The sequence below is a fragment of the Coregonus lavaretus genome, assembly GCF_964263955.1.
Source record: "Coregonus lavaretus genome assembly, chromosome: 5".
Taxonomy (NCBI): Eukaryota; Metazoa; Chordata; class Actinopteri; order Salmoniformes; family Salmonidae; genus Coregonus; species Coregonus lavaretus.
This window is the reverse complement of record NC_139992.1, coordinates 49,668,051-49,695,171: the sequence shown is the minus strand read 5'-3', so window position 1 is coordinate 49,695,171 and position 27,121 is coordinate 49,668,051. Positions and strand designations below refer to the sequence as shown.

General features: G+C 46.3%; 1 protein-coding gene across 7 annotated transcripts in view; it reads right to left on the bottom strand.

Moving 5' to 3' along the window:
* Positions 1–202: 202 nt before the first annotated feature.
* Positions 203–27,121, bottom strand: part of LOC311130091 (nuclear respiratory factor 1) — a 31,713-nt gene continuing 4,794 nt past the window's right edge. The window contains exons 3-13 of one of the 7 annotated variants that reach the window (XM_084162757.1): positions 22,829–22,943; positions 22,484–22,610; positions 21,624–21,764; positions 15,235–15,393; positions 14,355–14,558; positions 13,317–13,415; positions 12,839–12,919; positions 11,326–11,376; positions 10,808–10,956; positions 8,049–8,173; positions 203–1,355 (exon numbers count right to left, since the gene is read on the bottom strand). In XM_084162757.1, the coding sequence (XP_084018883.1) occupies positions 1,195–1,355; positions 8,049–8,173; positions 10,808–10,956; positions 11,326–11,376; positions 12,839–12,919; positions 13,317–13,415; positions 14,355–14,558; positions 15,235–15,393; positions 21,624–21,764; positions 22,484–22,610; positions 22,829–22,943 (1,412 nt within the window). In that variant the 3' untranslated portion in view covers positions 203–1,194. Of the gene's footprint in view, positions 1,356–8,012; positions 8,174–10,807; positions 10,966–11,325; positions 11,377–12,838; positions 12,920–13,316; positions 13,416–14,354; positions 14,559–15,234; positions 15,394–21,623; positions 21,765–22,483; positions 22,611–22,828; positions 22,944–27,121 lie in introns of all 7 variants that reach the window. The other 6 variants (XM_084162755.1, XM_084162756.1, XM_084162761.1 and 3 more) reach the window with 6 other exon arrangements.

Genomic DNA, 27,121 nt, shown 5'->3' with positions numbered 1-27,121 from the left:
TAAAAAATACTCAAAAGGGATAGATGCTACTCATGCATTGCAGACCACAATGGTGATATGCTCTGGAGTCAAAATGGCTGCCTAGCCAGGTCGTCAAATATTCAGCACAAAGAATATCTTACTATTATATCCTGAGTCTTCACAAATCCCAGCATGTGTGTGGAGTGGACTACAGTACAATAAACCACACAACAACAGGTAACATATTTCAAAAGTAATGTTTCATTGGAATCATTCTAGGCAGTGAAGTGTCTTACAGTGGACAGTTGATAATTGGGACGCTTCGTAAACTTCCACGGTACAAGAGGAACATTGACTAATATAGCAGGGGGTGGAATTAGTGGAAAGGTTCCTGGGTTTCGGCATAACCTGATTGCATATGAAGTCTATGACAACAGAGGAGAGTGTGATTTGGGAACCACATTCTATAACAAACATGGAATAATATTCACACAGACATAGTACCAAAACATCATTAATGGGACTGTGATATAGGTTCAGAATTAAAAGGTGAATCGGTGGTGGTGGCTTCCCCCTTGGCTTTTTGGTTAATCTTTAAGTAAAGGTTAAGGTGTAAAGAAATAAATACTAAATACTCTATAACCCTTGTCACACAATGCTCAACATCACAAAGCTAAAAAAGGAAATTGAAAAAAAACACAAAAAAAACATATTCTACTATATACACATAGTAAACACAATGCATTGATAAATCCGTCACTTTTTATTCCCCTGCAGATGTACATAAAAAATATTTTGTACATTGTACAGAGCGCAGCGTGTGGAGACCATAGAGAACGATAGAGGCCACTAGTGGCCAAAAGGCCGTATCAGCATGGGCAGCGTCATTGAGGGCTTCCACCATTTTGATGTAGTCAACTGGGTGGGACTTCCAACTTCATTGGCTGATCCGCATTGGCTGATCCGTCCTAGAGACCCTGTTGGAGTCATTTCCAACCGGGTTATCAGGTGGGATAAGCCAATCGTGAAGAAGAAAATGGACTACTTCGAAATGGAGATTGCCTCAATGGCGCTGCCCATGCTGTCACAGACACTATAACGGCACAGCTACAAAGATGAGTCCTCTATCTATCTCTATGGTGAAAACAGACTATCCCTCCCTCAGCTCCCGGCGGCAACCATTATGGGACACTTTTTTCCAGCAGCACACACCTGCAGAGGGAGGATTCAGTGTCACTGCTCGAGGGTCACTACCTCCACCGCCTGGCCGTCCAGTGTGACCGTGTTGTCGATGCGCGTGGCCACGGGCGCCATGGCCACTTGTACGGGCCGGTTCCCCTGGGCTAGGCTGGTAACCACCGTCTGGTACATGCTGACCGGGATCTGCACCAGGCCTGGAGAGAGACAGACGGGGGAATACAGGCTTAGACACACGGGCTGCATATCAATAGCCTAAAGTAGCCTTCTCTTCTGTTCTCCATCTACCTAAATGTGCGTTTGTTAAATGTTTAATGTCTTTATTTGTCAATTGTAATTGTTTGTAATGTCTTTTTAGTTATGTGTCAGACCCCAAGAAGACTAGCTGATGTCATGGCATCAGCTAAGGGGGATCCTAATAAAAATGTAAATTCCATATTTTCTTGTCTGATGTTATAAATGTAATTGTGAAGTGAAGTATACATTTCCCAGAATGAGGGAACAATCCATTTTTCTAGGCTATTCTATATTTTGGCCACACATACAATGCAGTATTGACGAAGGGACTGGTGAAATGGATAAATGACAATTGACCATTTTAGTTCTTCTGTAAAGTGCCTTGGTCAATAGGGGTCTTTAAGGGGGTTAGGGCCTGAGAGAGAGCCGTGCTAGAGTCAAACCGTTTTAGGCAGCCATTTTAGAAAGAGGCTGCATTGCAGAACAATGGTCCAATTGAGCCTGAGACTGCCTCTCCTCTCTGCCCAGCTGTGTGTGTGTGTGTGTGTGTGTGTGTGTGTGTGCCTGGGGATTATTACTGCAGTCACGTGGGTCTCTGCCCAGCCCCACAAGCTGTCACAGTGTCACAGGCTAGGGGAAGAAGGTCAGAGCTGGGTATGGTGGCGGGCGGATACGCGTGGCCATTCCACATTTCAATGATACACTGGCATAATAATAACTAATGCGGGCATTTAGGAAATGATACACAAATGTGATAAACAATATGATAAGCCACACCCCTTTACCTTTTCCACTAGGTAAGGAATCCAGACACCTCATTTATAGATAAGCCACACCCTTTTACCTTCTCCACTAGTTAAGGAATCCAGACACCTCATTTATAGATAAGCCACACCCCTTTGCCTTTTCCACTAGGTAAGGAATCCAGTATGGAAAAAAATATGTATGCACTCACTAACTGTAAGTCGCTCTGGATAAGAGTGTCTGCTAAATGACTAAAATGTAAATGTATAGATACAGTGGGGAAAAAAAGTATTTAGTCAGCCACCAATTGTGCAAGTTCTCCCACTTAAAAAGATGAGAGAGGCCTGTAATTTTCATCATAGGTACACGTCAACTATGACAGACAAATTGAGAAGAAAAAAAATCCAGAAAATCACATTGTAGGATGTTTAATGAATTTATTTGCAAATTATGGTGGAAAATAAGTATTTGGTCACCTACAAACAAGCAAGATTTCTGGCTCTCACAGACCTGTAACTTCTTCTTTAAGAGGCTCCTCTGTCCTCCACTCATTACCTGTATTAATGGCACCTGTTTGAACTTGTTATCAGTATAAAAGACACCTGTCCACAACCTCAAACAGTCACACTCCAAACTCCACTATGGCCAAGACCAAGACCAAAGAGCTGTCAAAGGACACCAGAAACAAAATTGTAGACCTGCACCAGGCTGGGAAGACTGAATCTGCAATAGGTAAGCAGCTTGGTTTGAAGAAATCAACTGTGGGAGCAATTATTAGGAAATGGAAGACATACAAGACCACTGATAATCTCCCTCGATCTGGGGCTCCACGCAAGATCTCACCCCGTGGGGTCAAAATGATCACAAGAACGGTGAGCAAAAATCCCAGAACCACACGGGGGGACCTAGTGAATGACCTGCAGAGAGCTGGGACCAAAGTAACAAAGCCTACCATCAGTAACACACTACGCCGCCAGGGACTCAAATCCTGCAGTGCCAGACGTGTCCCCCTGCTTAAGCCAGTACATGTCCAGGCCCGTCTGAAGTTTGCTAGAGTGCATTTGGATGATCCAGAAGAGGATTGGGAGAATGTCATATGGTCAGATGAAACCAAAATATAACTTTTTGGTAAAAACTCAACTCGTCGTGTTTGGAGGACAAAGAATGCTGAGTTGCATCCAAAGAACACCATACCTACTGTGAAGCATGGGGGTGGAAACATCATGCTTTGGGGCTGTTTTTCTGCAAAGGGACCAGGACGACTGATCCGTGTAAAGGAAAGAATGAATGGGGCCATGTATCATGAGATTTTGAGTGAAAACCTCCTTCCATCAGCAAGGGCATTGAAGATGAAACGTGGCTGGGTCTTTCAGCATGACAATGATCCCAAACACACCGCCCGGGCAACGAAGGACTGGCTTCGTAAGAAGCATTTCAAGGTCCTGGAGTGGCCTAGCCAGTCTCCAGATCTCAACCCCATAGAAAATCTTTGGAGGGAGTTGAAAGTCCGTGTTGCCCAGCGACAGCCCCAAAACAACACTGCTCTAGAGGAGATCTGCATGGAGGAATGGGCCAAAATACCAGCAACAGTGTGTGAAAACCTTGTGAAGACTTACAGAAAACGTTTGACCTGTGTCAGTGCCAACAAAGGGTATATAACAAAGTATTGAGAAACTTTTGTTATTGACCAAATACTTATTTTCCACCATAATTTGCAAATAAATTCATAAAAAATCCTACAATGTGATTTTCTGGAAAAAAAATCTCATTTTGTCTGTCATAGTTGACGTGTACCTATGATGAAAATTACAAGCCTCTCTCATCTCTTTAAGTGGGAGAACTTGCAGAATTGGTGGCTGACTAAATACTTTTTTCCCCACTGTAAGCCACACCCCTTTACCTTATCCACTAGGTAAAGGATCCAGACACGTCATTTATAAAATGTGCTTAGTTTAAATACCACATTTGAGTCCTAAAATGTAATGTGAGAAAATGCAATTTATAAAATGTCTGTCTACACAAGCACTAATACAGTCTAAATGATGTAACAGCGTTTCATTTATAAATCACTAAACGTAATGCCAGGTAAATCACCTTTGGTCGACTCGTATGATCAATCTGCGTGTACAGGTTTTCTCTAAATGAGGCCCCAGGTCCCCCTCTGCAGTAGTCTAATAAGCCCCCTTGGCCCAGCTAAGTGACAGAATCAAGTTGTGTTGATTCAGGTAATGATGATTGTGTAGTAGCAGGGCTTACAATATATATGGGGGGGGGGGGGGGCAGTCTGGCACAGTAAGTTTACCATGTCTTGTTTTGTGGTGTTTTGACTGATTTCAAGTCAATGACAATATGGAAAAATTCGCTAGCTTAACATACGTTTCCCATGCCAATAAAGCCCTTAAATTGAATTGAAATTGAATTGAGAGAGAGAGCACGGTGCTTACTGAGTCAAGTACCAGGCCAAGCCGCTCACACTTCACTTACTGTGACATTGAGGGCCATGGTCGACGGGTGTGTGTATGTGTGAGTGTGTATGTGTGCTAGGGACAAAGCTAGCCAATCAGGCAGCACTTCAAACAGCGGCCCCTCCACTCTCCCATTATGTTGATTAGGTAAAGGTCAACAGGCTCAGGAGTACTGGGCCAGCAGGTGAAGGGGCTGGTTGTTAGCTGAGTGGTGCCTGCTGCTAGCTAACAGACTAAGGATGTGTCCCAAATTACAACCTATTCCCTATACAATGCACTACTTTTGACCACGGCCCATAGGGCTAAGGTCAAAAGTAGTGAACTATATAGGGAATAGGGTGCCATTTGGGATGCAATCTAACAGCAGAAGCTACAAGGGAAGGAAGTTTAGCACTGTGGCTTCTACCAACTGGCTAAAATACCCCCCTTGTAGAATGATGGCGCACGGAAGGGGCTCCAGCTATCCCACAATGTATTTTCATAGCCTCAGGCGCCACGGTTCTGCCGCCTCCCTCCCTGTCCATTCACAAAACAGAGTGCCTGAGTTTTAGCCGCTTCACAAAAAGCCACAACAGATGGGGTATCCACTAGATAACACAGCCACAAAGTCAAAATTGGCTACAAACATTTGCTTTTTGGTCTTAATTTAAGGTTAGGGTTAGGCATAAGGTTAGCAGTGTTGTTAAAGTTAGGTTTAAAATCAGATTTTAAGAAGATAAATTGTAGAAATGGGTGGGGTTTAGTCATAATTGTAATTGTAGTCCCCTGTAGCTCAGTTGGTAGAGCATGGCGCTTGCAATGCCAGGGTTGTGGGTTCGTTTCCCACGGGGGGCCAGTATAAAAATGTATGCACTCACTAACTGTAAGTCGCTCTGGATAAGAGCGTCTGCTAAATGACTAAAATGTAAATGTAATAATATAATTATGACTTTGTGGCTGTGTTAACTAGTGACGACCCAACAGATGGGCATCTTAAAAAGGTAGCCATTTTGCAAATGACAGTATGATGCATGTCCAAATCATACCGTCAGATCACTCCTGTGAAACATACACACCCAATAGGGACAGCTTTAACGTCACTTAGGAGAAAAGCATTCGATTCTCTCTGCAATGCAATGTGACTAAAATGATAGGCAGGCACATTGTGGGGGGCAAGAAGGCTTCCTGATGTCCATTTCTTTAAATGTAGTTGTAATGCTTGCTAATCAGCTTTGGTGTTCAAAGACACGCCTCGCTCCTGTCCTAATGGCCTTCCTCCTAATGCAGCCTGTGGGCAGTGGTAGAGGAGGGGACAGTGTGTGTGTGTCACCATGCGGCCGGTTGCTGTCCGGTCCCAGAGCGCTGACAGCTGGCCCAGTGATTAGACTATGGACTGATAATGGAGTGGATCAAAGCCTCTTTAGCAGGAGCTCTTCAGGGAGATGACAACACCCCCGTGCCTGGGGGGAAGAGGCGTGTGTGTGTGTTTGTGTGTGCGTGTGTGTGTGAAGGGGGTAGGGATTGTCACCAGCAGGGGCATGGCCCACTGTAGGACAGGGGAGTGGTGTGAAGAGACAGGAAACTAGCCCTGAAGGAGGAGAGGGAGGACTTGAAGGATGGGAGTTAGGTTGAGGGATGGAGTTTCTGGAACGGTGGTGGTGGATGAAAACGGCTGTTGAGATCATGATGTAACCATCAACTGACGTGGGCTGTTATCATACAACCTGAAAGATTTTAATGAACTGTAATCAGTATGTATTGTAAATATGCATCTACAGTATGAACGGTCTGCAGTAGGGTTGTAGAGGAATAGTATGGATTAATAGAATGGTGGACATACTGACTAACACAGGTCTCTGGTGTCCACGCCCACCATCTGTTGCATCAACACCGAGTAGACTAGAATAGAGAAGCTCACTGGCTGCTCCTGTCCTGTCTCATTCCCTCACATACTGACCAGACCTGGGTTAAAATACATGCCTATTTAAGTATTTGAAATATTAATTTTCTTGTTTTGAAATGTATTTGAAAGTAATTAAAATACAGTAAATAGTATTGGAACCCAGGTGTGAAACTGACACTACTGTGTACATGGGAAGACTAGACTCAATAGAGGAAATGCTATTGGTTAAAAAAACACCTTCACTAATATGTCCAGGCGTTGCCACAACCCAAGAATGATACTTATCAACACTCATTTTATGTGGACCTTACCTTCTGGGGTAAAAGCAGAAAGTACACATGAAAATCCACAACTAAAGTACAGGACCAAATATCCATTCATACCAATTCCCTTGTTAAATGCACACTGAAACCTCCCACCTTGTTGAAAACCTCCTATAGCCTTTTAGTGATTTGCATATGCCACCCTACCAGCCAATTGGACTGATTTGAAGATGAAAGGAGCGCTGGACTTGCTCTGAATGTAATTAATTATATAAATCTAGTGTAAACAAAGTATCATTAACATTCAGTTAACATTCAAACAAGGAAACTGGACCAGTTGTAGTCACTTAATGAAACACAAGGGCAGAGTAGAGTTCAGGTAGGCCGCCGCGCTACAGCAAACAAATTCTCCACTGAATTAGTCCTTTTGGACGTTTTTCTTGCTAAGCCCTTTTGTTGGCATGGACAGAGTATCTAGTATGAGCCACACACACACGCAAGCACACATAAACAGCACTGCTGGGGAACCTGGGTTATCCTAGCGAGAGCAGGGGGACAGGTGTGTGTGTGTGTGTGCATGTATGTTCTGTGTTACTTGTTGCTGACACCCCCAGACAGGTCATCATGATATGGGAGGATTATGTTAAACTGTGTGATTTGGTTGTTTTGTATGCATGGTGTCTAGCTATATGAAACAATGGGCCAGTTGAATGTTAGGGAAGTGTTGTTGGAACGTTAGGGCAGTGTTGTTGGAACGTTAGGGCAGTGTTGTTGGAACGTTAGGGCAGTGTTGTTGGAACGTTAGGGCAGTGTTGTTGGAACGTTAGGCCAGTGTTGTTGGAACGTTAGGGCAGTGTTGTTGGAACGTTAGGGCAGTGTTGTTGGAATGTTAGGGCAGTGTTGTTGGAATGTTAGGGCAGTGTTGTTTGATTGTTAGGGCTATGTTGTTTGAATTGACATTGACATTTTTACTTTTTAGCCATTTAGCAGACACTCTTATCCAGAGCGACTTACAGTTAGTGCATTCATCTTAAGATAGCTAGGTGGGACAAGCACATATCAAGTCGTAGTAAGAATACTTTTCCTCAGTAAAGTGGGGGGGGGGGGGGGGGGGGGGGGTTAAGTGCGAGTGTTAGTTCACAAAAGGCATTTTTTTTGTTTTGATAGGGTAGTGTTGTTTGAATGTTAAGGCTGTGTTGTTTGAATGGTATGAGGAGTGTCAGTGGAGTATTTCACATTGATTTATACAGGTGAGTCAATTACCTGACAATAGTTGTTGAGAGGTTGTGTGGTACGTACCGCTGCCATCCTGCACTCCAGTCAGTGCTCCTACAGCAGCCGCCGTTTCCCCGGCCAGGACGATTTGCCCTCCTCCCTGTAGGGTGGCCTCAGCCAGCGTCGCCACCGCATGGGCCGCAGCCTCACTGCAACACAATCACACTCACAGGTTAGAGATGGAAAGGAGTGGATGCATGGCGATTTGTCCACCCTACTCATCAGGCCTCCAAACGTTGTTGACAGATTGGTGGACACTGACATCTATAAGGAGAGGGGACAACAACCCAAGACCCAACCCTGACAGTATGGTGCTGGCAGAGGCCCAACATTAGCCTACAGTTGACAGTCTGACACCTGTAGAAGAGCCTCGGTCTCTCACCCAGACATCCACTTCAACTTCTCACATCTGAAGGTGAGTAAGGCAGCGGACCATTGCACATACTTGGCTCTGCATTGGGACACTCTTTAAAACAATACACCCATCCTCCCACCACTCCCAAACCGACCCCAGTGCCCCAGGGACTGCTGACAAGGAATGGGGTTATTAGAACATGGGGGATGGAGGCGTTATAAGCATATTTTCTGCCATGGTCAACTTTGGGAATCTGTTACATATTCCTGAACAGGCATACTAACTTCTAGTCCTCCTCTTCCAGGCAAACGAGACAGGAAATATTATCAACACCCAAGAGTTTCATCCACAAACATTCATAGAATGACTGTTTACATCTCACTTTTATAGAACAAACTAAAGATCACACTGACAAGAATTGACATATCCCGTTTCAACCACTGGCATAATGAGAACATCTACTAGGATAAAAGTAAGCTCTCTTTTTGAAAAAAACAAAAGCCTTTTCCCTCCTCAGTGGGGGTTGGGAAACAGGGACAGAAGGTTCTGGCAAAGTGCAGAGAGTGCCGTGCTGCTCACATGATGTAACCAGGAGGGAAGGAGGAAGGGAGGAGGAAGGGTGAGGGAGGAAGGGGACTCAGGTGGGTACCTGTAACAAGCCCCAATGGGAACCCCTAGACACTGGAGGAAATGACTCCGAACTACCGTAGTGTCAATGAGTGCACCGCTAGCATCTTCACACTTAATACACACCATAGGTTCCAAAAAAGCTAATGACCAATTTTAGCAGTTTTACTGTTTAGTTCACATAGACCCGTTACCACACTTTTGTGAAAAGCGCAATCTCATTCAGCAGTGGTTTTCTGAGGAATAAATGTAGTGGCTGATTGGTTGGTTAGCAACCACTTCACACCCCAGAAACCAGGCGAGGCAGTTCATTACACAGGTAACGACTAATTAATTAACTAAAATTAAACACTGAAATGGGAGGAAAAAGCAGCTGACCCCATGTCCCTATGGAACCCTTAGTTTCCTGCCCCAACAGTCCCCTCCTTCTGACATCACAGGTGTTATACAACTACCTATGCAATTAGAGACTTTGGGAATAACACTATTCAGCCTAGTTGCCTGCCCCTCCCTTGCTACGGCTGCAGAACCCAGGGCCTCATGTCAGTACTTGCTGATATGAATACACCTAGATGCACTTTGTGCACGTTGTAAGATGCCTCATTGCCAATGCAAGCACTGTCCTTAAAGGCCCAATGCAGCCGTCTTTATCTCAATATCAAATCATTTATGGGTAACAATTAAGTACCTTACGTGATTGTTTCCAATTAAAATGGTTAAAACTAAGATAGCTTCTTAGCAAAGGGCAATTTCTCAAGCAATTATTTTTCTAGGACTGTCTGGGAGTGGTCTGAGTGGGGAGGGGGAAATGGAAAATTAGCTGTTATTGGCAGAGGTTTGGAACTCTCTTTCTTATTGTTCTATTAACTAATTTACTGCATGGTGATGTCACCATGGAAGGTCAAAACTCCATCCCACCAAAACAGCTCTTCCACAAAAATGGCATTATCATAATTTCACATTATTCTTCCAACCTCATAGTGTGGAAATATATATATAAAGCACAGGAAAATCACGTTTTTGACTGCACTGGGCCTTTAAGTAGACATCGATGGGACATCCAATGGCTGTGGTATCTGTGTGTTGCCATTATGAAGGCTGGTCCCCAGACTATGTACTCTCAATAGTCACCTACTCCCAGAGTCAGTGCAGATATAGCATTTTGCCTGATTGTCCGCAATGCTGTTGAGTTGGACGATTTCGGCGCCTGGCTGGATGACCCTACCTGTCCCTTGAGACCAACCCACTCTCTCCTTCCCCCATCCTCCCTCCCCCCTCTCTCTTCCCCATCCTCCCTCCCCCACCCCTCTCTCTTCCCCCATCCTCCCTCCCCCACCCCTCTCTCTTCCCCCATCCTCACTCCTCTCTCTTTTCCCCCATCCTCCCTCCCCATCTCTCTCTCTTCCCCATCCTCCCTCCCCTCTCTTTTCCCCCATCCTCCCTCCCCCACCCCTCTCTCTTCCCCATCCTCCCTCCCCCACCCCTCTCTCTTCCACCATCCTCCCTCCTCTCTCTTTTCCCCCATCTCTCTCTCTTCCCCATCCTCCCTCCCCTCTCTTTTCCCCCATCCTCCCTCCCCCACCCCTCTTTCTTCCCCCATCCTCCCTCCCCCACCCCTTTCTCTTCCCCCATCCTCCCTCCCCTACCCCTCTCTCTCCCCCATCCTCCCTCCACCCACCCATTTCTCTGTGGTAATGTTCAGAAACTGCGTTTCACTCCGTCGGGTACTATCTGAACTGGTCCAATAAGAAATTCCTATTTTCTTTTTTTTTGGTACAGTGTGCCCTACGGTGTGTCCTACCCGTTAAGTGCCATGGTGACGGTGGCTCCCTGCTGCATCTCCTGGGAGGCGGCGACAGCGGCCTCTGCGAGGGACGCGACCGCCTGATTGGCCTCGGACGCCTGTGTGGTCTGTATGGTCATCTCCCCACCCTGCAGAGTCGCCCAGTTCTGCTCAACCTGGCCAGTAAGGAGGGATGGAGGGGGGAGGGAGAGAGCGGGAGGGATGGAAGGGGGAGGGAAGAGGGCGAGAAAAAAGATGGAGAGAGGAAGTCGTAAGAGAGATGGAGAGAGGAAGTCGTAAGAGAGATGGAGAGAGGAAGTCGTAAGAGAGATGGAGAGAGGAAGTCGTAAGAGAGATGGAGAGAGGAAGTCGTAAGAGAGATGGAGAGAGGAAGTCGTAAGAGAGATGGAGAGAGGAAGAGAGGAGGGGAAAGTGACAGAGAGAGGCAGAGTTAGAGTGTTTCTACACAACGACAAACATTTGTTGCCAAAAACGAGTAGGATTAACATAAAATGTGACGTAGATCTGCCGCTTACAATAAACTGTGGCGACACCTCCATCGGTAACGTGCGACACACCGACATATTCTGGTGAAGAGTAGAGAGAACTTGGTTTTCAGCAATAATATTGAAACAGAGTATGAAGTTGCATTTAAGGGTTACAGTACAGTAAATGACATGTTCCACAACAAGCGATGAAGGCATAGTGATTTATGACAATCCTACAAATATAATTTCATGCAAATTACAATAAACATGTTTTGTTGGCTAACATATTCAGACAACCCCTTTTTCGTGATATCCAATTTGTAGTTAGTCTTGTCCCATCGCTGCAACTCCCGTATGGACTCGGGAGAGGCGAATGTCGAGAGCCATGCGTCCTCCGAAACACGACCCCGCCAAGCCGCACTGCTCCTTGACACACTGCTTGCTTAACCCAGAAGCCAGCCGCACCAATGTGTCGGAGGAAACACCGTACAACTGGCGACCGAAGTCAGCGTGCATGCGCCCGGCCCGCCACAAGGAGTCACTAGAGCGCGATGGGACAAGGACATCCCGGCCTCCCCTAACCCGGACGACGCTGGGCCAATTGTGCGGCGCCTCAATGGTCTCCCGGTCGCGGCCGGCTTCGACACAGCCTGGGATTGAACCCGGGTCTGTAGTGACGCCTCTAGCACTGCGATGCAGCGCCTTAGACCGCCACGCCACTCGGGAGACCGGAACGCATAAAAGTTTTGAGTAATATAAAATTCAGTTTAAAACTAAAGCCTTGTATCGATCATCTCTTGAATATGAAATAGGACTACAAACCAACAACATTATTTATCCATGTGCGTGCACATCTATTGCTAGCAGTATCGCCGGATCCGAGAGTGTAAAGTGCACCACACAGTGTTCCATGTTCTACAACACTTAACATAATAAAAAAACAAGATTTGATTGGATGTATATAGCGCTTTGTACATCAGCGCAGGGTTTTTTCTGGATCAAAAAGGGGCTTAGGTGGTGGGCGTGGCAATGGGCCCGTGGGCGCAGCTGAATTTTAGATGGTGTAGAGTATTATTAGCATTTTATGCCAATTTCCTGCAGTTCTACACATTTCTCTACGGAGCTGAGATAATTTTTTGGGGAGTTTTAAATGTAAATTTCCTGCAATTCGACATATTTTGCCATGGAGCTGAGAGAAGATGTTGCAGTTTTAAAGCTAATTTCCTGAAATTCTATGCATTTTGCCATGGCTAATGCTGTGTTATTTTGCTCAAGCATAATAACAAAATCAATACTGCTAAATTCATTGTTTTTATTTTGGTGATTGTTAGTGATCAAAGATCATATTATACAAAAAACATTTTCTACATACTTTATATCTGTCGTTTAAGTTGACACTGAAAGTGTTTTTCCATCCCGAAAATCTATAAAAAATACAACATTTTTTCTCTCTCATGGTTTGGACTTAGGTGACCCGATAAAACGCGTAGGCGGCCCGCCCAAGGATTTCAATGGCAGAAAAATCCCTGTCAGCGCTTTAAATAGTAAGGGGGAAAATCACCTCATCCATGACCAATGTGTAGAACCCACCTGGGTGTGGTCTGGACAGCCCTTTTGCGCCAGAAAGCTCACCACACATCAACTATTGGGATGATATATGCCAATTAGGAATCAGGAGATGGTTAACATTAGCATCTCAAAAGTGGAAACGCTGTCCGCACACTGCAGAAAAACCATCTTCAGGCTTAAAACGCCATCAAAATCGTTTTGTATTTATTTATTAATTATAAAAGTGATAAAAGTGCATAGTGCCTAAAAGTGTACAATGGAGCAAGTTAGAGAAACCTTTCAGCTACATGCTATGTTCACTACTCTGTAACATTACCATCTAACACTCCTCATAGTATAGTAGTAAGAAGCCTTACACACAGGAGGGACTGCAATTACAACCGCATACAGTCATCAGATAGGAGAATCAGGTGTCTCTAAACATGTGTGTGTTCTGAGAGACAGTGATGAGAGGTGTGTTCTGTGTGTACCTCTCCGTCGTTCATAGTGTAGTTGACCTGGGCCACGGTCACCGTGCCCGGCAGCTCCGAGGCATCAGCCAGAGTGGCCACCGTCTGCCCTGTGCCCACCTGAGGGGCAGAGAGGGAAAAAGAGAGAGATAGAAGATGGTGGGGGGGAGGGAGAGAGAGAGAGAGAGAGAGAGAGAGAGAGAGAGAGAGAGATGAGAGAGAGAGGAGGGGGGAAAGGGAGATTACAATGGGCAGCTTGGCTTGAATACAAAACAGCTAAATCCTTCCCATGGATTATATCCCTCAAAATCTTCATCCAGGGAATCTTTTAATCACCACCTATAGGAAGAGAGGACTGCGCCATCTATAAGGAGGGAGGCCTGCACCATCTATAGGGAGGGAGGCCTGCACCATCTATAGGGAGGGAGGCCTGCACCATCTATAGGGAGGGAGGCCTGCACCATCTATAAGGAGGGAAGCCTGCACCATCTATAGGGAGGGAGGCCTGCACCATCTATAGGGAGGGAGGCCTGCACCATCTATAGGGAGGGAGGCCTGCACCATCTATAAGGAGGGAAGCCTGCGCAATCTATAGGGAGGGAGGCCTGCACCATCTATAGGGAGGGAACCCTGCACCATCTATACAATTGTAAGAAAAACTCTGGATCCTGACCTGGGTTGCAAAATTACGGAAACTCTCCCTAAGTTCCCAGGTCTTTCCAAAGTCCCGGTTGGAGGACTCCCAGTTGGATGATTCTCTCCCAGCTTATTCCCTCCTGATTCTGGGAATCCTCCAAATCGGGATTTCCGAAAAACCTGGGAACTTTGGGAACATTCCCGGAATGTTGGGACCCTAATCCTGACCCAGCATTTAGGTGACTTTTGATCTGTGGAGTAGGGTGAAGTTGCCCCTAGACGCTGATCTTGGGTCAGTTTGGCATTTTCCCCACTAAAAAAGAAGCTGATCCTAGATCTGTGCCTAGGGGAAACTTCACCCCGGAGCTTGACCGAATAATGGTTAAGGGAGATCCTAGATCTGTACCTAGAGGGAAACCTGACCTGTATGAGGGAGACGGTGCCGTCGGGGTTGCTGATGGTCTGCACCACGGTCTGTGAGGGCACCAGGTGGGTGATGTTGTGGGTGGCCGTGGTCATGGCTGTATGCTGTGGCACCTGGTCCTCGAAGGCGTACAGCAGGTCCTCGCGCCCATGCTGCTTGTAGCAGTTCTTCACAATGGTCCGCAGCGCCTGCGTCCACGACACCTAGCAAGGGGCGCCACAGCAAGAGGAGATGTTATACAAGGGGACTGGTAGATCGGTTTGTGTTGTTCTGGGTTGTTTCCTGTACTCTGTAGTCTCAAAACCCAGACGGAATTACGCTACATTTCACTATAGTTTCACTTCACTAATTGATATAGTGCAGTGAAACGGAGCTGAATTTAGTATGGATTTTCAGGCCATGTAATCTGAGCTTTAGTTGTAATAAATAAGTAATGAATAAGTTATTTCCTTGCTATGATATTCTGATAGTATAATTTTTTTGTATATCGTTGTCTTTTATGTAAAAAAGTAACTCACAAAACAAAATGTACATCTGTATTCATTGATACCTATGCTTCATAAAAAAACATTTGAAACAGTAAATAAGTCATTTCTAAATAACAAAGTGCTGGATTGTCACTGGTAGAACTCTGTCCCACCAAGTTATTATTCTCTAACCGTCTCCACGACGTCCTACCTCTCTACCATATACCAGGGAGGTAATCCTCCTACCTCTCTACCATATTCAACATTGTAATGATACCAGGGAGGTAATCCTCCTACCTCTCTACCATATTCAACATTGTAATGATACCAGGGAGGTAATCCTCCTACCTCTCTACCATATTCAACATTGTAATGATACCAGGGAGGCAATTTGTTTCTCTCAGGCTCTCACCCTTTGTTTCTGCTCCTCAGTGCGCACGTCACTGCGCACGTTCGCCCAGGGGATGTCCTCGGGCCACCAGATGGGCTTGCAGCTCTCCTTGCCCCAGCCAGGCTTGCCCCGGCCCGTCGAATACTTCAGCATCTCTGGGATGAACGCTCGCAGCTGGGCCTGACCAGAGGAAACAAGATACAGGGGGTGAGTGGTACACACACACACACGCCCTTGACTAGGGGAAGGAAAGCGGTATTGATTATCTACTTGCAGCTTGCTGAGGTGGACTGGGCCCAGAAATAGGCTTTCTAAAAGGAGCCCAGACTTCACGGAGGTCTATCTACAGGCCAGTCTATGACTGTGGCTCCAGTCTGCCTCCCTGACTGACTGTGGAAGAATGCGAGGACTGATGAAGTAACATAATCTAGGCCTAATGGCTTTGAACCTGGGTGGCACTAAATGGAAGAAAACGGACTGATACCTGGAGGGACTACGTGGACTTGCCCAATAAGAAATGGTGCTCTTTTACAACTTTTTTCTGTTGCGTGCCCAAATGAACACAACCCTGTTCTGGGCAGAGAACCTCAACCGCCTCAAGAGTGAGACACTATAGTACAACTGATTGAGACTAGTACAAACGACAACATCCAGATATAAACTATTCTCTCTTTTCAAAGTCGTAATTCTCTATGGCAGGAAACAGCACACACATTTTCCACTGGCGAGATTAACCACAGTTCAAGAACATGTTAATAGACTGCTGTAGTGACCAGAGGTGATTCAGTGGTAGTTTTAACCAGTAGTAGGTGGTTGATGTTTCATCCATTCTCCCTACTGTTGAAGTGGTGTGCTGTATTCGCTGAACTGTACTGTGAACAGTTAGGATTGAGGACTAACCACAATGAAGCCTGATTGTGTCGTCTCATCCACCCTATTGCGTAAGAGGCCTCCAACATTTTGGAGAGGGCCAAAAGAGAGGAGGAGCGTGGGTCATTTAATTTCATCTGATTTGCCCCCTCTTCCTGGGAGACGAAGGGGCTGGAACACACACACACCTCTGTGTGTCTTACCAGTCCTGTGTGCATGTGGTATGTGTAGCCCTGTGTGTGTCTTCCCCGGTTGGGCGGGGGTGGGTTTAGTCCCTGTGTCCTCAGTGGCCCTGGTAATACCGGGTCTGGGGTAGTGATGGGGCTGGGGTAGGGTAGAGATGGGGCTGGGGTAGGTAGGGATGGGGCCGGGGTAGGGTAGAGATGGGGCTGGGGTAGGTAGGGATAGGGCAGGGATGGGGCTGGGGTAGGGTAGAGATGGGGCTGGGGTAGGGTAGAGATGGGGCTGGGGTAGGTAGGGATGGGGCCGGGGTATGGCCGAGGTAGTGATGGGGCTGGGGTAGGGTAGAAATGGGGCTGGGGTAGGTAGGGATGGGGCTGTGGCTGGGGCCGTGGTAGGGATAAGGATGGGGCCGGGGTAGGGGTAGAGCCGGGCACCACTGTCAGGGGGATTATATTGCACAGTGAACCACTGCAGTGTCTGCCCGCCTTGACTTCACTGACTAAATTTGGCTCTGGAAAAAATAAATACATACAGTTGAAGTCGGAAGTTTACATACACTTAGGTTGGAGTCATTAAAACTTGTACCTTCAAACTCAGTGCCTCTTTGCTTGACATCATGGGAAAATCAAAATAAATCAGCCAAGACCTCAGGAAAAAAAAGACCTCCACAAGTCTGGTTCATCCTTGGGAGCAATTTCCAAATGCCTGAAGGTACCACGTTCATCTGTACAAACAATAGTACGCAAGTATAAACACCATGGGACCACGCAACCATCATACCGCTCAGGAAGGAGACGCGTTCTGTCTCCTAGAGATGAACGTACTTTGGTGCGAAAAGTGCAAATCAATCCCAGAACAACAGCAAAGGACCTTGTGAAGATGCTGGAGGAAACAGGTACAAAAGTATCTATATCCACAGTAAACGAGTCCTACATCGACATAACCTGAAAGGCCGCTCAGCAAGGAAGAAGCCACTGCTCCAAAACCGCCATAAAAAAGCCAGACTACGGTTTGCAACTGCACATGGGGACAACGATCGTACTTTTTGGAGAAATGTCCTCTGGTCTGATGAAACAAAAATAGAACCGTTTGGCCATAATGACCATCGTTATGTTTGGAGGAAAAAGGGGGAGCTTGAAAGCCGAAGAACACCATCCCAATCGTGAAGCTCGGGGGTGGCAGCATCATGCTGTGGGGGTGCTTTGCTGCAGGAGGGACTGGTGCACTTCACAAAATAGATGGCATCACGAGGAAGGAAGATTATGTGGATATATTGAAGCAACATCTCAAGACATCAGTCAGGAAGTTAAAGCTTGGTCGCAAATGGGTCTTCCAAATGGACAATGACCCCAAGCATACTTCCAAAGTTGTGGCAAAATGGCTTGAGGACAACAAAGTCAAGGTATTGGCCATCACAAAGCACTGACCTCAATCCTATAGAAAATGTGTGGGCAGAACTGAAAAAGCGTGTGCGAGCAAGGAGGCCTACAAACCTCACTCAGTTACACCAGCTCTATCAGGAGGAATGGGCCAAAATTCACCCAACTTCTTGTGGGAAGCTTGTGGAAGGCTACCCAAAACGTTTGACCCATGTTAAACAATTTAAAGGCAATGCTACCAAATACTAATTGAGTGTATGTAAACTTCTGACCCACTGGGAATGTGATGAAAGAAATAACAGCTGAAATAAATCATTCTCTCTAATATTATTCTGACATTTCACATTCTTAAAATAAAGTGGTGATCCTAACTGAACTAAGACAGGGAAGTTTTACTAGGATTAAATGTCAGGAATTGTGAAAAACTGAGTTTAAATGTTTTTGGCTAAGGTGTATGTAAACTTCCGACTTCAACTGTGTGTATATATATATATATTCGCCACACACACACACCTATCCAGTTCGCTCTGTGTTCTGAGAGTTGACAAAATGGCGGTGCCTTGACTGGCTTTGGATAGTCTGAAACATGGATGGGTAACCTCTGGTGAGAAGTTATCATACTATAAAATTCTTTGGCGAAAGCCTTTCTGACCAGTCTTCTTCTCCTGCTGCTGTATTTGAGTTGCAACCAGTGAATTACTGTTTGGCGAAACCCTCTCAAAACAACATCAACAGAAACACACATTTGCCAGAGTTGATAAAATGGAGACCGACAAAGGCTAACTTACTAGGTAGCAACAGCCATAGAAAGCTCCTTAGTGCCTCGGTCTCTCCACCTGTAGCTGGTGTGGGGGGATTGGGGGACAGATGGCCTAATTACAGTGACTGTGTGTGGAGTTAACACCCCCCTCCCTTTGATCTAATCTGGCAGACTATCAGCCAATCAGCAGCCAGCCACTCCAAGCCCAAAGAGCTGTAATTCCACTCACCCTGGCTGGTCTCCACTCCCCTGCTGCTCCTAGCCTCTCCATACCACCAGCCACCAGGGCCTCTGGTGAACTCCCCAAGCCCAGCCAGGTGAGCCTCTCCTGGGATAGTCCTTGGGCCAACTCCCCTCCCCTGATTGTCACTTCATCCCTATCCATCTGATAACTTCTTATTTGAGCCTTTCTCCTGGCACAACCACATCTTCCACCCCACTACTTTATTTAACCTTTACATGTATACAGATTTGTCTCATTGAGATCACCTATTTTGCAAGAGAGACCTACTCAGCATAGTAGCAGTCGACAGACTACATCTCCACAAAGCCCATACTCTCCCGTCACTCTGGCCCCAACTAGGTGAGACTGTCCTGGGATACTGCTTTGACCTCGCTTTCCAGGTGCTCCAGAATCCCCCCCCCCCCCCCCCCCACCACCACACACATTCTATAACCCCATTGCCAACCAGCCTTGGATGAGTGAAGTAAGGCAACAGATCCTCCTCTCCTCCTATTCTCAACTCCTAGAAAAACAACCTTTGAGGATCTTCCTGGTTCTATCACGCCTGCCCCCGAGGAGACGGGAAACCGGCTCTTTGATTGGCTGCTCCTCTCCCTGTGGTTGGCTGTTTCTATCCCCGTGGGCTCAGTAATTGGCTACCTCTGTCCCTGTGCCCTCTCCCTGGGGTAGTGTCTCTGAGGGCGATCCATGGTGCCCAGTCTCTGATGATGATCCAATGACTGTGTCAGCAGTGAAGTAAACAAGTTGGCTCCTCTGGGGATGAAGACTAGCCTGTGAGCCATCTCTGGGCTGTGTTCATTAGGGCACAGCGAAGCAAAACATTTTGGAATGGAAAAACAAAAATGAGTGCTTCTTATTTATTGGACAAGTTGTGATAGTACCTCCCCGTTTCAGTCCGCTTCGTGCCTACTGAACACGACTCTGGTGTGGACCAGGCAACACAGCCTCAGTCAAAGCACTTCACTCTGCTTTCTCTTCTTCTTATATACTGACTGGCACCACAGGGAGGATATCTGCCTCTTTTAAAACAATATGGGCATATCTGAAAGCCTTGTTTGGCTCATTTTGGATTCCAAATATGTCTCATGAGGACGTTAATTACAAACTAGAATCAAATAGGATCTATAGTTCTAACGAGCAACACAAAGCTAGAGAAAATAGCCAATTTGAACAAAGTGAAATGTGGCAACTATCATCATGAAAACGGATAACCTTGATGAAATTGACTTAAAAGGGGCATTTGACCTTGAAGAATGTCATTTTCTAGCGTAGCCAACAAATGAAAGGGATTTATACCCCACTGGCTCCATCTACTGGCCAGAAGGAGGGTTCTCATATCACCCATAGACATATACACTGCTCAAAAAAATAAAGAGAACACTTAAACAACACAATGTAACTCCATGTCAATTACACTTCTGTGAAATCAAACTGTCCACTTAGGAAGCAACACTGATTGACAATACATTTCACATGCTGTTGTGCAAATGGAATAGACAACAGGTGGAAATTATAGGCAATTAGCAAGACACCCCCAATAAAGGACTGGTTTTGCAGTTGGTAACCACAGACCACTTCTCAGTTCCTATGCTTCCTGGCTGATGTTTTGGTCACTTTTGAATGCTGGCGGTGCTTTCACTCTAGTGGTAGCATGAGACAGTCTACAACCCACACAAGTGGCTCAGGTAGTGCAGCTCATCCAGGATGGCACATCAATGCGAGCTGTGGCAAGAAGGTTTGCTGTGTCTGTCAGCGTAGTGTCCAGAGCATGGAGGCGCTACCAGGAGACAGGCCAGTACATCAGGAGACGTGGAGGAGGCCGTAGGAGGGCAACAACCCAGCAGCAGGACCGCTACCTCCGCCTTTGTGCCAGGAGGAGCACTGCCAGAGCCCTGCAAAATGACCTCCAGCAGGCCACAAATGTGCATGTGTCTACTCAAACGGTCAGAAACAGACTCCATGAGGGTGGTATGAGGGCCCGACGTCCACAGGTGGGGGTTGTGCTTACAGCCCAACACCGTGCAGGACGTTTGGCATTTGCCAGAGAACACCAAGATTGGCAAATTCGCCACTGGCGCCCTGTGCTCTTCACAGATGAAAGCAGGTTCACACTGAGCACATGTGACAGACGTGACAGAGTCTGGAGACGCCGTGGAGAACGTTCTGCTGCCTGCAACATCCTCCAGCATGACCGGTTTGGCGGTGGGTCAGTCATGGTGTGGGGTGGCATTTCTTTGGGGGGCCCGCACAGCCCTCCATGTGCTCGCCAGAGGTAGCCTGACTGCCATTAGGTACCGAGATGAGATCCTCAGACCCCTTGTGAGACCATATGCTGGTGCGGTTGGCCCTGGGTTCCTCCTAATGCAAGACAATGCTAGACCTCATGTGGCTGGAGTGTGTCAGCAGTTCCTGCAAGAGGAAGGCATTGATGCTATGGACTGGCCCGCCCGTTCCCCAGACCTGAATCCAATTGAGCACATCTGGGACATCATGTCTCGCTCCATCCACCAACGCCACGTTGCACCACAGACTGTCCAGGAGTTGGCGGATGCTTTAGTCCAGGTCTGGGAGGAGATCCCTCAGGAGACCATCCGCCACCTCATCAGGAGCATGGCCAGGCGTTGTAGGGAGGTCATACAGGCACGTGGAGGCCACACACACTACTGAGCCTCATTTTGACTTGTTTTAAGGACATTACATCAAAGTTGGATCAGCCTGTAGTGTGGTTTTCCACTTTAATTTTGAGGGTGACTCCAAATCCAGACCTCCATGGGTTGATACATTTGATTTCCATTGATAATTTTTGTGTGATTTTGTTGTCAGCACATTCAACTATGTAAAGAAAAAAGTATTTAATAAGATTATTTCATTCATTCAGATCTAGGATGTGTTATTTTAGTGTTCCCTTTATTTATATATATATATATATATATATATCTGTGTGTGTCAGTGTACCATATCTCTACGGGCTCACCTGGGTCATCTTGTCCACAGAGACGGGGATGCCATCGATGGTGAGGGGGGGCAGCTCGGAGCTTAGTTCCCCCCCGGGGGGCGCGTGCTCGGCCAGGGCGTTCTCCAGGTCCTCCAGGATCATGCCCTTGTACTTCCTCACCTGCAGGGAGGAGGAGGAGAGGGAAGAGGGGTAGGAGGAGGAGAGGGAGGAGGGGTAGGAGGAAAAACATGGGTTAGTGGACGACCCAGAGTAGGGGGCAAAGGTCAGAGGAAGGTTATCCCTAACCTTTTAATACCAGTCTGAGAACCAAACATTGCGACATAGTGAGGTACTCTGCAGGACATAGTCAGTATGCATTGATGCTACTGTTGGTAGGATGTTGACACTGCAACTTGAATGGCCCAATGCAATGGATGTTCTGGACAGAAGTTGACCTTAGGCACAAATCTAAGATCAGAATACAACCCCTTAAATTCTAACCTTAACCACTAGGATGACAAAAGGACAACTGGGTAACTTTATTTATCGTCACTGATATTTTCTAAATGCACCCTTCTTTCCTTGAGGTAAGGAAATGAAAAGCACTCGTCGAGTGAAGACAATGTTTCAGTCTATTGCTTTCACCAATCACAGATCAGATCAGTGTTTACTTCAAACAATGAAGAAGAAGAAGAATAAAAGTAGATGCACTGAGAAAAGTTGAACTGGGCCATTGATTTAACCCCAATGAGAGGCAGGAACAGTGAACACACACTCCTTATCCTGATGTGAAAAACTAACTCCTTGTTCTTCTGCGTTACAGATTCAGCCAAACATTATGAGGTGGCAACACATCATCTGTCTGTGTGGGTGACGTATGGCAGACATTTTGCACTCACCACATTCTCCAGCGGCGCAGCACCAAACACCTTGAACAAAGCGTTGGGTTTGGAGGGAGAGATGCACAACACTATGGCCTGCTGGCCAACTCTGGTGGTGTACTCATCCAAGGTGGCTCGCAGTTTCCTACAGACACAAAAACACTCACTCAAACGCGCTCTTTCTTTTCATGGGGACTATAAAAACAAATAGCCGTGACAAATGACTGTCATTCCATACTTTGATTCAAATAAAGTAGGATAATAATAGGATACTGTTCAGAATTACAAGAGAAAGAGAGTCAGGGAAGGCGCCCTAGGTGAGTTCTGGAAGATTTTGGGGTCAGAGAGTTTTGTGATGCGCACCTCAGCAGGCGTGTCTGCTGTCTCTTGCGGATGGAGGGGTTGGACTCGAAGATGTGGGGCCTCTTGCGTTTCTTGCCTGTTGCTACAGCAGCAGCTGCAGCCATGCCCACTGGGCCTGTGAATAGAAACGCAACACAGTTGAAATGGAGCAGTTAGCGTTAGTGGTCTGACAGCACCATCTGCTGGTCAGTTATGAACATGACACCATGCATATGAACTAACTTATTATCTATGGACAGGAAAGACAACTACTCTTTTAGGTGAAGGGATCAGTTCAAAGACTTGTCAATGTCATGTCTGAAATAAGTAGTTGGGCTCAAGATTCAGTAGAGTGTAGATCCCTCAAACTCAACTCTGGACCTTGAAGCCAGTTCCACTGCATTTTTTCATTGTTCCCATCTAATCAGGGACTGATTTAGACCTGGGACACCAGGTGTGTGCAATTAACTATCAAGTAGAACAGAAAACCAGCAGGCTCCGGACCTCGTAGGGTCAGAGTTGAGTACCCCTGGTGTAGATAGACATGTTTTGTACAGAGCTGGTCATGAACTACAGTGCTTCCGGACAAACTAAACACCTTCTTTGCTCGCTTTGAGGATAACACAGTGCCACCGACGCGGCCCACTACCAAGGACTGTGGGCTCTCCTTCTCTGTGGCCGACATGAGTAAGGCATTTAAGCATGTTAACCCCCGCAAGGCTGCTGGCCCAGACGGCATCCCTAGCCGTGTCCTCAGAGCATGCGCAGACCAGCTGGCTGGTGTGTTTACGGACATATTAAATCTCTCCCTATCCCAGTCTGCTGTCCCCACTTGCTTCAAGATGGCCACCATTGTTCGTGTACCCAAGAAAGCAAAGGTAACTGAACTAAATGACTATCGCCCCGTAGCACTCACTTCTGTCATCATGAAGTGCTTTGAGATACTTGTCAAGGATCATATCACCTCTACCTTACCTGTCACCCTAGACCAGTCCTTCTCAAATAGTGGGGCGCGCCCCCCTGGTGTGACCCCGTGGAACATGCTTTTTTTTTTGCCGCAGGGAGTAGGTTTTTTTTGCACCGAACAAGAGCACACCGCACAGAGCAGGAGATATGAAGTGCAGATAAAAAACCCTTAAGAGACACCATGGAAAAATATTTAACAGGGATGAAAAGAAAGGCGGAGAGAGACGGAGATAATGAGACAAATGTAAGTCTCCCGAAAGCTAAGACGAGGAAATATGACGAAGCGTATGTAGTGCTTGGCTTCACTGTGACTACGGTGGGAGACGAGGAAAGACCGGCATGTTTACTGTGTCTAAAAATGTTGGCAGCGGACAGCATGAAGCCAAATAAATTAAGGCGTCACTTAAAGACATTACACCCCAACCACGCTGATAAGCCGCTTGAGTTTTTTCAGCGAAATCGTGCCGAATATTGCCAACAATTGTCCCGCTTTGTGAATGCTACTTCAGTAAACCAGCGAGCACTGTTAGCATCTTATAAGGTGGCGTACCAAATTGCTCAGTGCAAAAAAACCCACTCCATAGCAGAGGAGCTGATACTGCCTGCAGCATTAGACATGGTCTCGGTCATGCTGGATGACGCAAGTGCTGCAAAAATAAAAACTCTCTCTCTGTCCAATGACACTGTCGCCAGACGTATAAATGACATTGCTAACGATCTTAAAGAACAGCTGGTAGATAAACTCAAAGACAAACGTTTTGCCTTACAGTTCGATGAAGCAACTGACAGCAACAAAGACTGTTTGTTTATCGCTTATGTACGTTTTGACATGACAAACTCCCTGTGTGAGGATCTACTTTTTTGTAAATATGTCAGAGACAGAGCCACAGCTGAAGAGCTATTCAAAATGCTGAACTGCTTCCTGACTGAGAATGGGCTAAAGTGGGAGAATTGCATTGGTGTTTGCAGTGATGGTGCACAGACCATGGCAGGGATGAGAAAAGGACTTTGGGCACTCATCAAGAAGGCCTCACCTAATGCTGAGTGGACACAGTTATACACAGAGAAGCACTGGCATCAAGGCACCTTTCCTCTAAATTAAGTGAGGTTATGACTGACATTGTAGGTGTAGTCAATTTTATAAAGACCAGACCACTAAAAACAAGAGTCTTCTCTGCTATCTGTGAGGAGATGGGAGTTGAACATCAAGCTGTGCTGTTTCACAGTGAAGCAAGGTGGCTGTCACGAGGAAAAGTCTTGTCCCGAGTTTTTGAGCTCAGAGAGCAGATAAGAATGTTTTCGGAGCAGGAGCACAAGTATGACCTCGCAGACATTTTTTGTGATGAGAACTTCCTGGCAAAACTGGCCTACCTGAGTGATATATTTGGAAAGCTAAATGAACTAAATCTCTCAGCTTCAAGGGAAAGAAACACATCCCTCAGGTCACAGACAAGATCAGCTCTTTCACTCGAAAGCTTGCAATGTGGGGCAGGCGACTTGATGAAGGAAATAATGATTCATTCGAGAACCTGCATGAATTTGTTGACACTACTGACTATGATGCCACCTCAGTGATTCCATATATTAAGGAGCATATTTCATCACTGATGGGATTCTTTAAAAAGTACTTCCCTGAAAACAGTTCCCAATATGACTGGGTGAGAGATCCATTCAATGCACCAGCTCCAACTGGTTTCAACTCTGCAGAGGAGGACCAGTTCATTGATATGACGTCTGACTCATTGAGAATGAGGTTCACATCACAGACACTGAGTGAATTCTGGCTGAGTGTAGAGAGGCAGTATCCACTCTTAGGGCAGAGGGCCATGGGCATTCTTCTTCCTTTTGCAACATCTTATCTTTGTGAGACTGGCTTCTCTGCTGTTGCTGCACTGAAGACCAAGTACAGGTCCCAGCTAAACATTGAGCAGGAGCTGAGAGTTGCAGTATCATGCTTGAAACTCCGCTTCGAAAAGCTGTGCACTGCAAAACGTGCTCATTGTAGCCATTAAGCCTGACTTCCTCATTTTGATTTTAAAAAAATCAGCACAAATTGTTTTATTCATTTTTGTTTTATAGGTCAAAGTGTTTCATATATTGTACTCCTGAGTTAATGTTGCTGATCAATTTGAATTTATTGATTATATTTTATTTAATTTTTCAGTATCAAATGGTCAAAAATGTTCTACAGTTTAAATAAGGATTTAATTTTGTTTTTTAATTTCAGGCAAATTGATGCACTTTAAGTATTTTCTGTTACAGACTAAAAAACAATGTTAATAAAGTTATTATTTGTTGTAAGTTGATCTATATATTTTTTCTTTAATGTTAATAAGGATACAATGTTATGCAGAGGTGTACTAATAACAATTTTATAGACAAATTATACTATTTACAGTCGCGGCGGAGAGTTGGGGGGCGCGAAATGTTTACTTCTTCCTAGGGGGGGGCGTAACAGAAAATAATTGAGAAGCACTGCCCTAGACCCACTTCAATTTGCTTACCGCCCCAATAGATCCACAGACGATGCAATCGGCATCACACTGCACACTGCCCTATCCCATCTGGACAAGAGGAATACCTATGTAAGAATGCTGTTCATTGACTTTAGCTCAGCATTCAACACCATAGTAACCCTCCAAGATCATCATTAAGCTTGAGGCCCTGGGTCTGAACCCCGCCCTGTGCAACTGGGTCCTGGACTTCCTGATGGGCCGCCCCCAGGTGGTGAAGGTAGGAAACAACACCTCAACTTCGCTGATCCTCAACACTGGGGCCCCACAAGGGTGCGTGCTCAGCCCCCTCCTGTACTCCCTGTTCACCCATGACTGCGTGGCCAAGCACACCTCCAACTCAATCATCAAGTTTGCAGACGACACAACAGTAGTAGGCTTGATTACCAACAATGACGAGACAGCCTACAGGGAGGTGGTGAGGGCTCTGGGAGTGTGGTGCCAGGAAAATAACCTATCACTCAACGTCAACAAAACAAAGGAGATGATCGTGGACTTCAGGAAACAGCAGAGGGTACACCCCCCTATCCACATCGACGAGACCGCAGTGGAGAAGGTGGAAAGCTTCAAGTTCCTTGGCGTACACATCCCTGACAAACTGAAATGGTCCACCCACGCAGACAGTGTGGTGAAGAAGGCGCATCAGAGCCTCTTCAACCTCAGGAGGCTAAAGAAATGTCTCTTGGCACCTAAAACCCTCACAAACTTCTACAGATGCACAATTGAGAGCATCCTGTCGTGCTGTATCACCGCCTGGTACGGCAACTGCACCGCCCGCAACTGCAGGGCTCTCCAGAGGGTGGTGCGGTCTGCCGAACGCATTACCGGGGGCAAA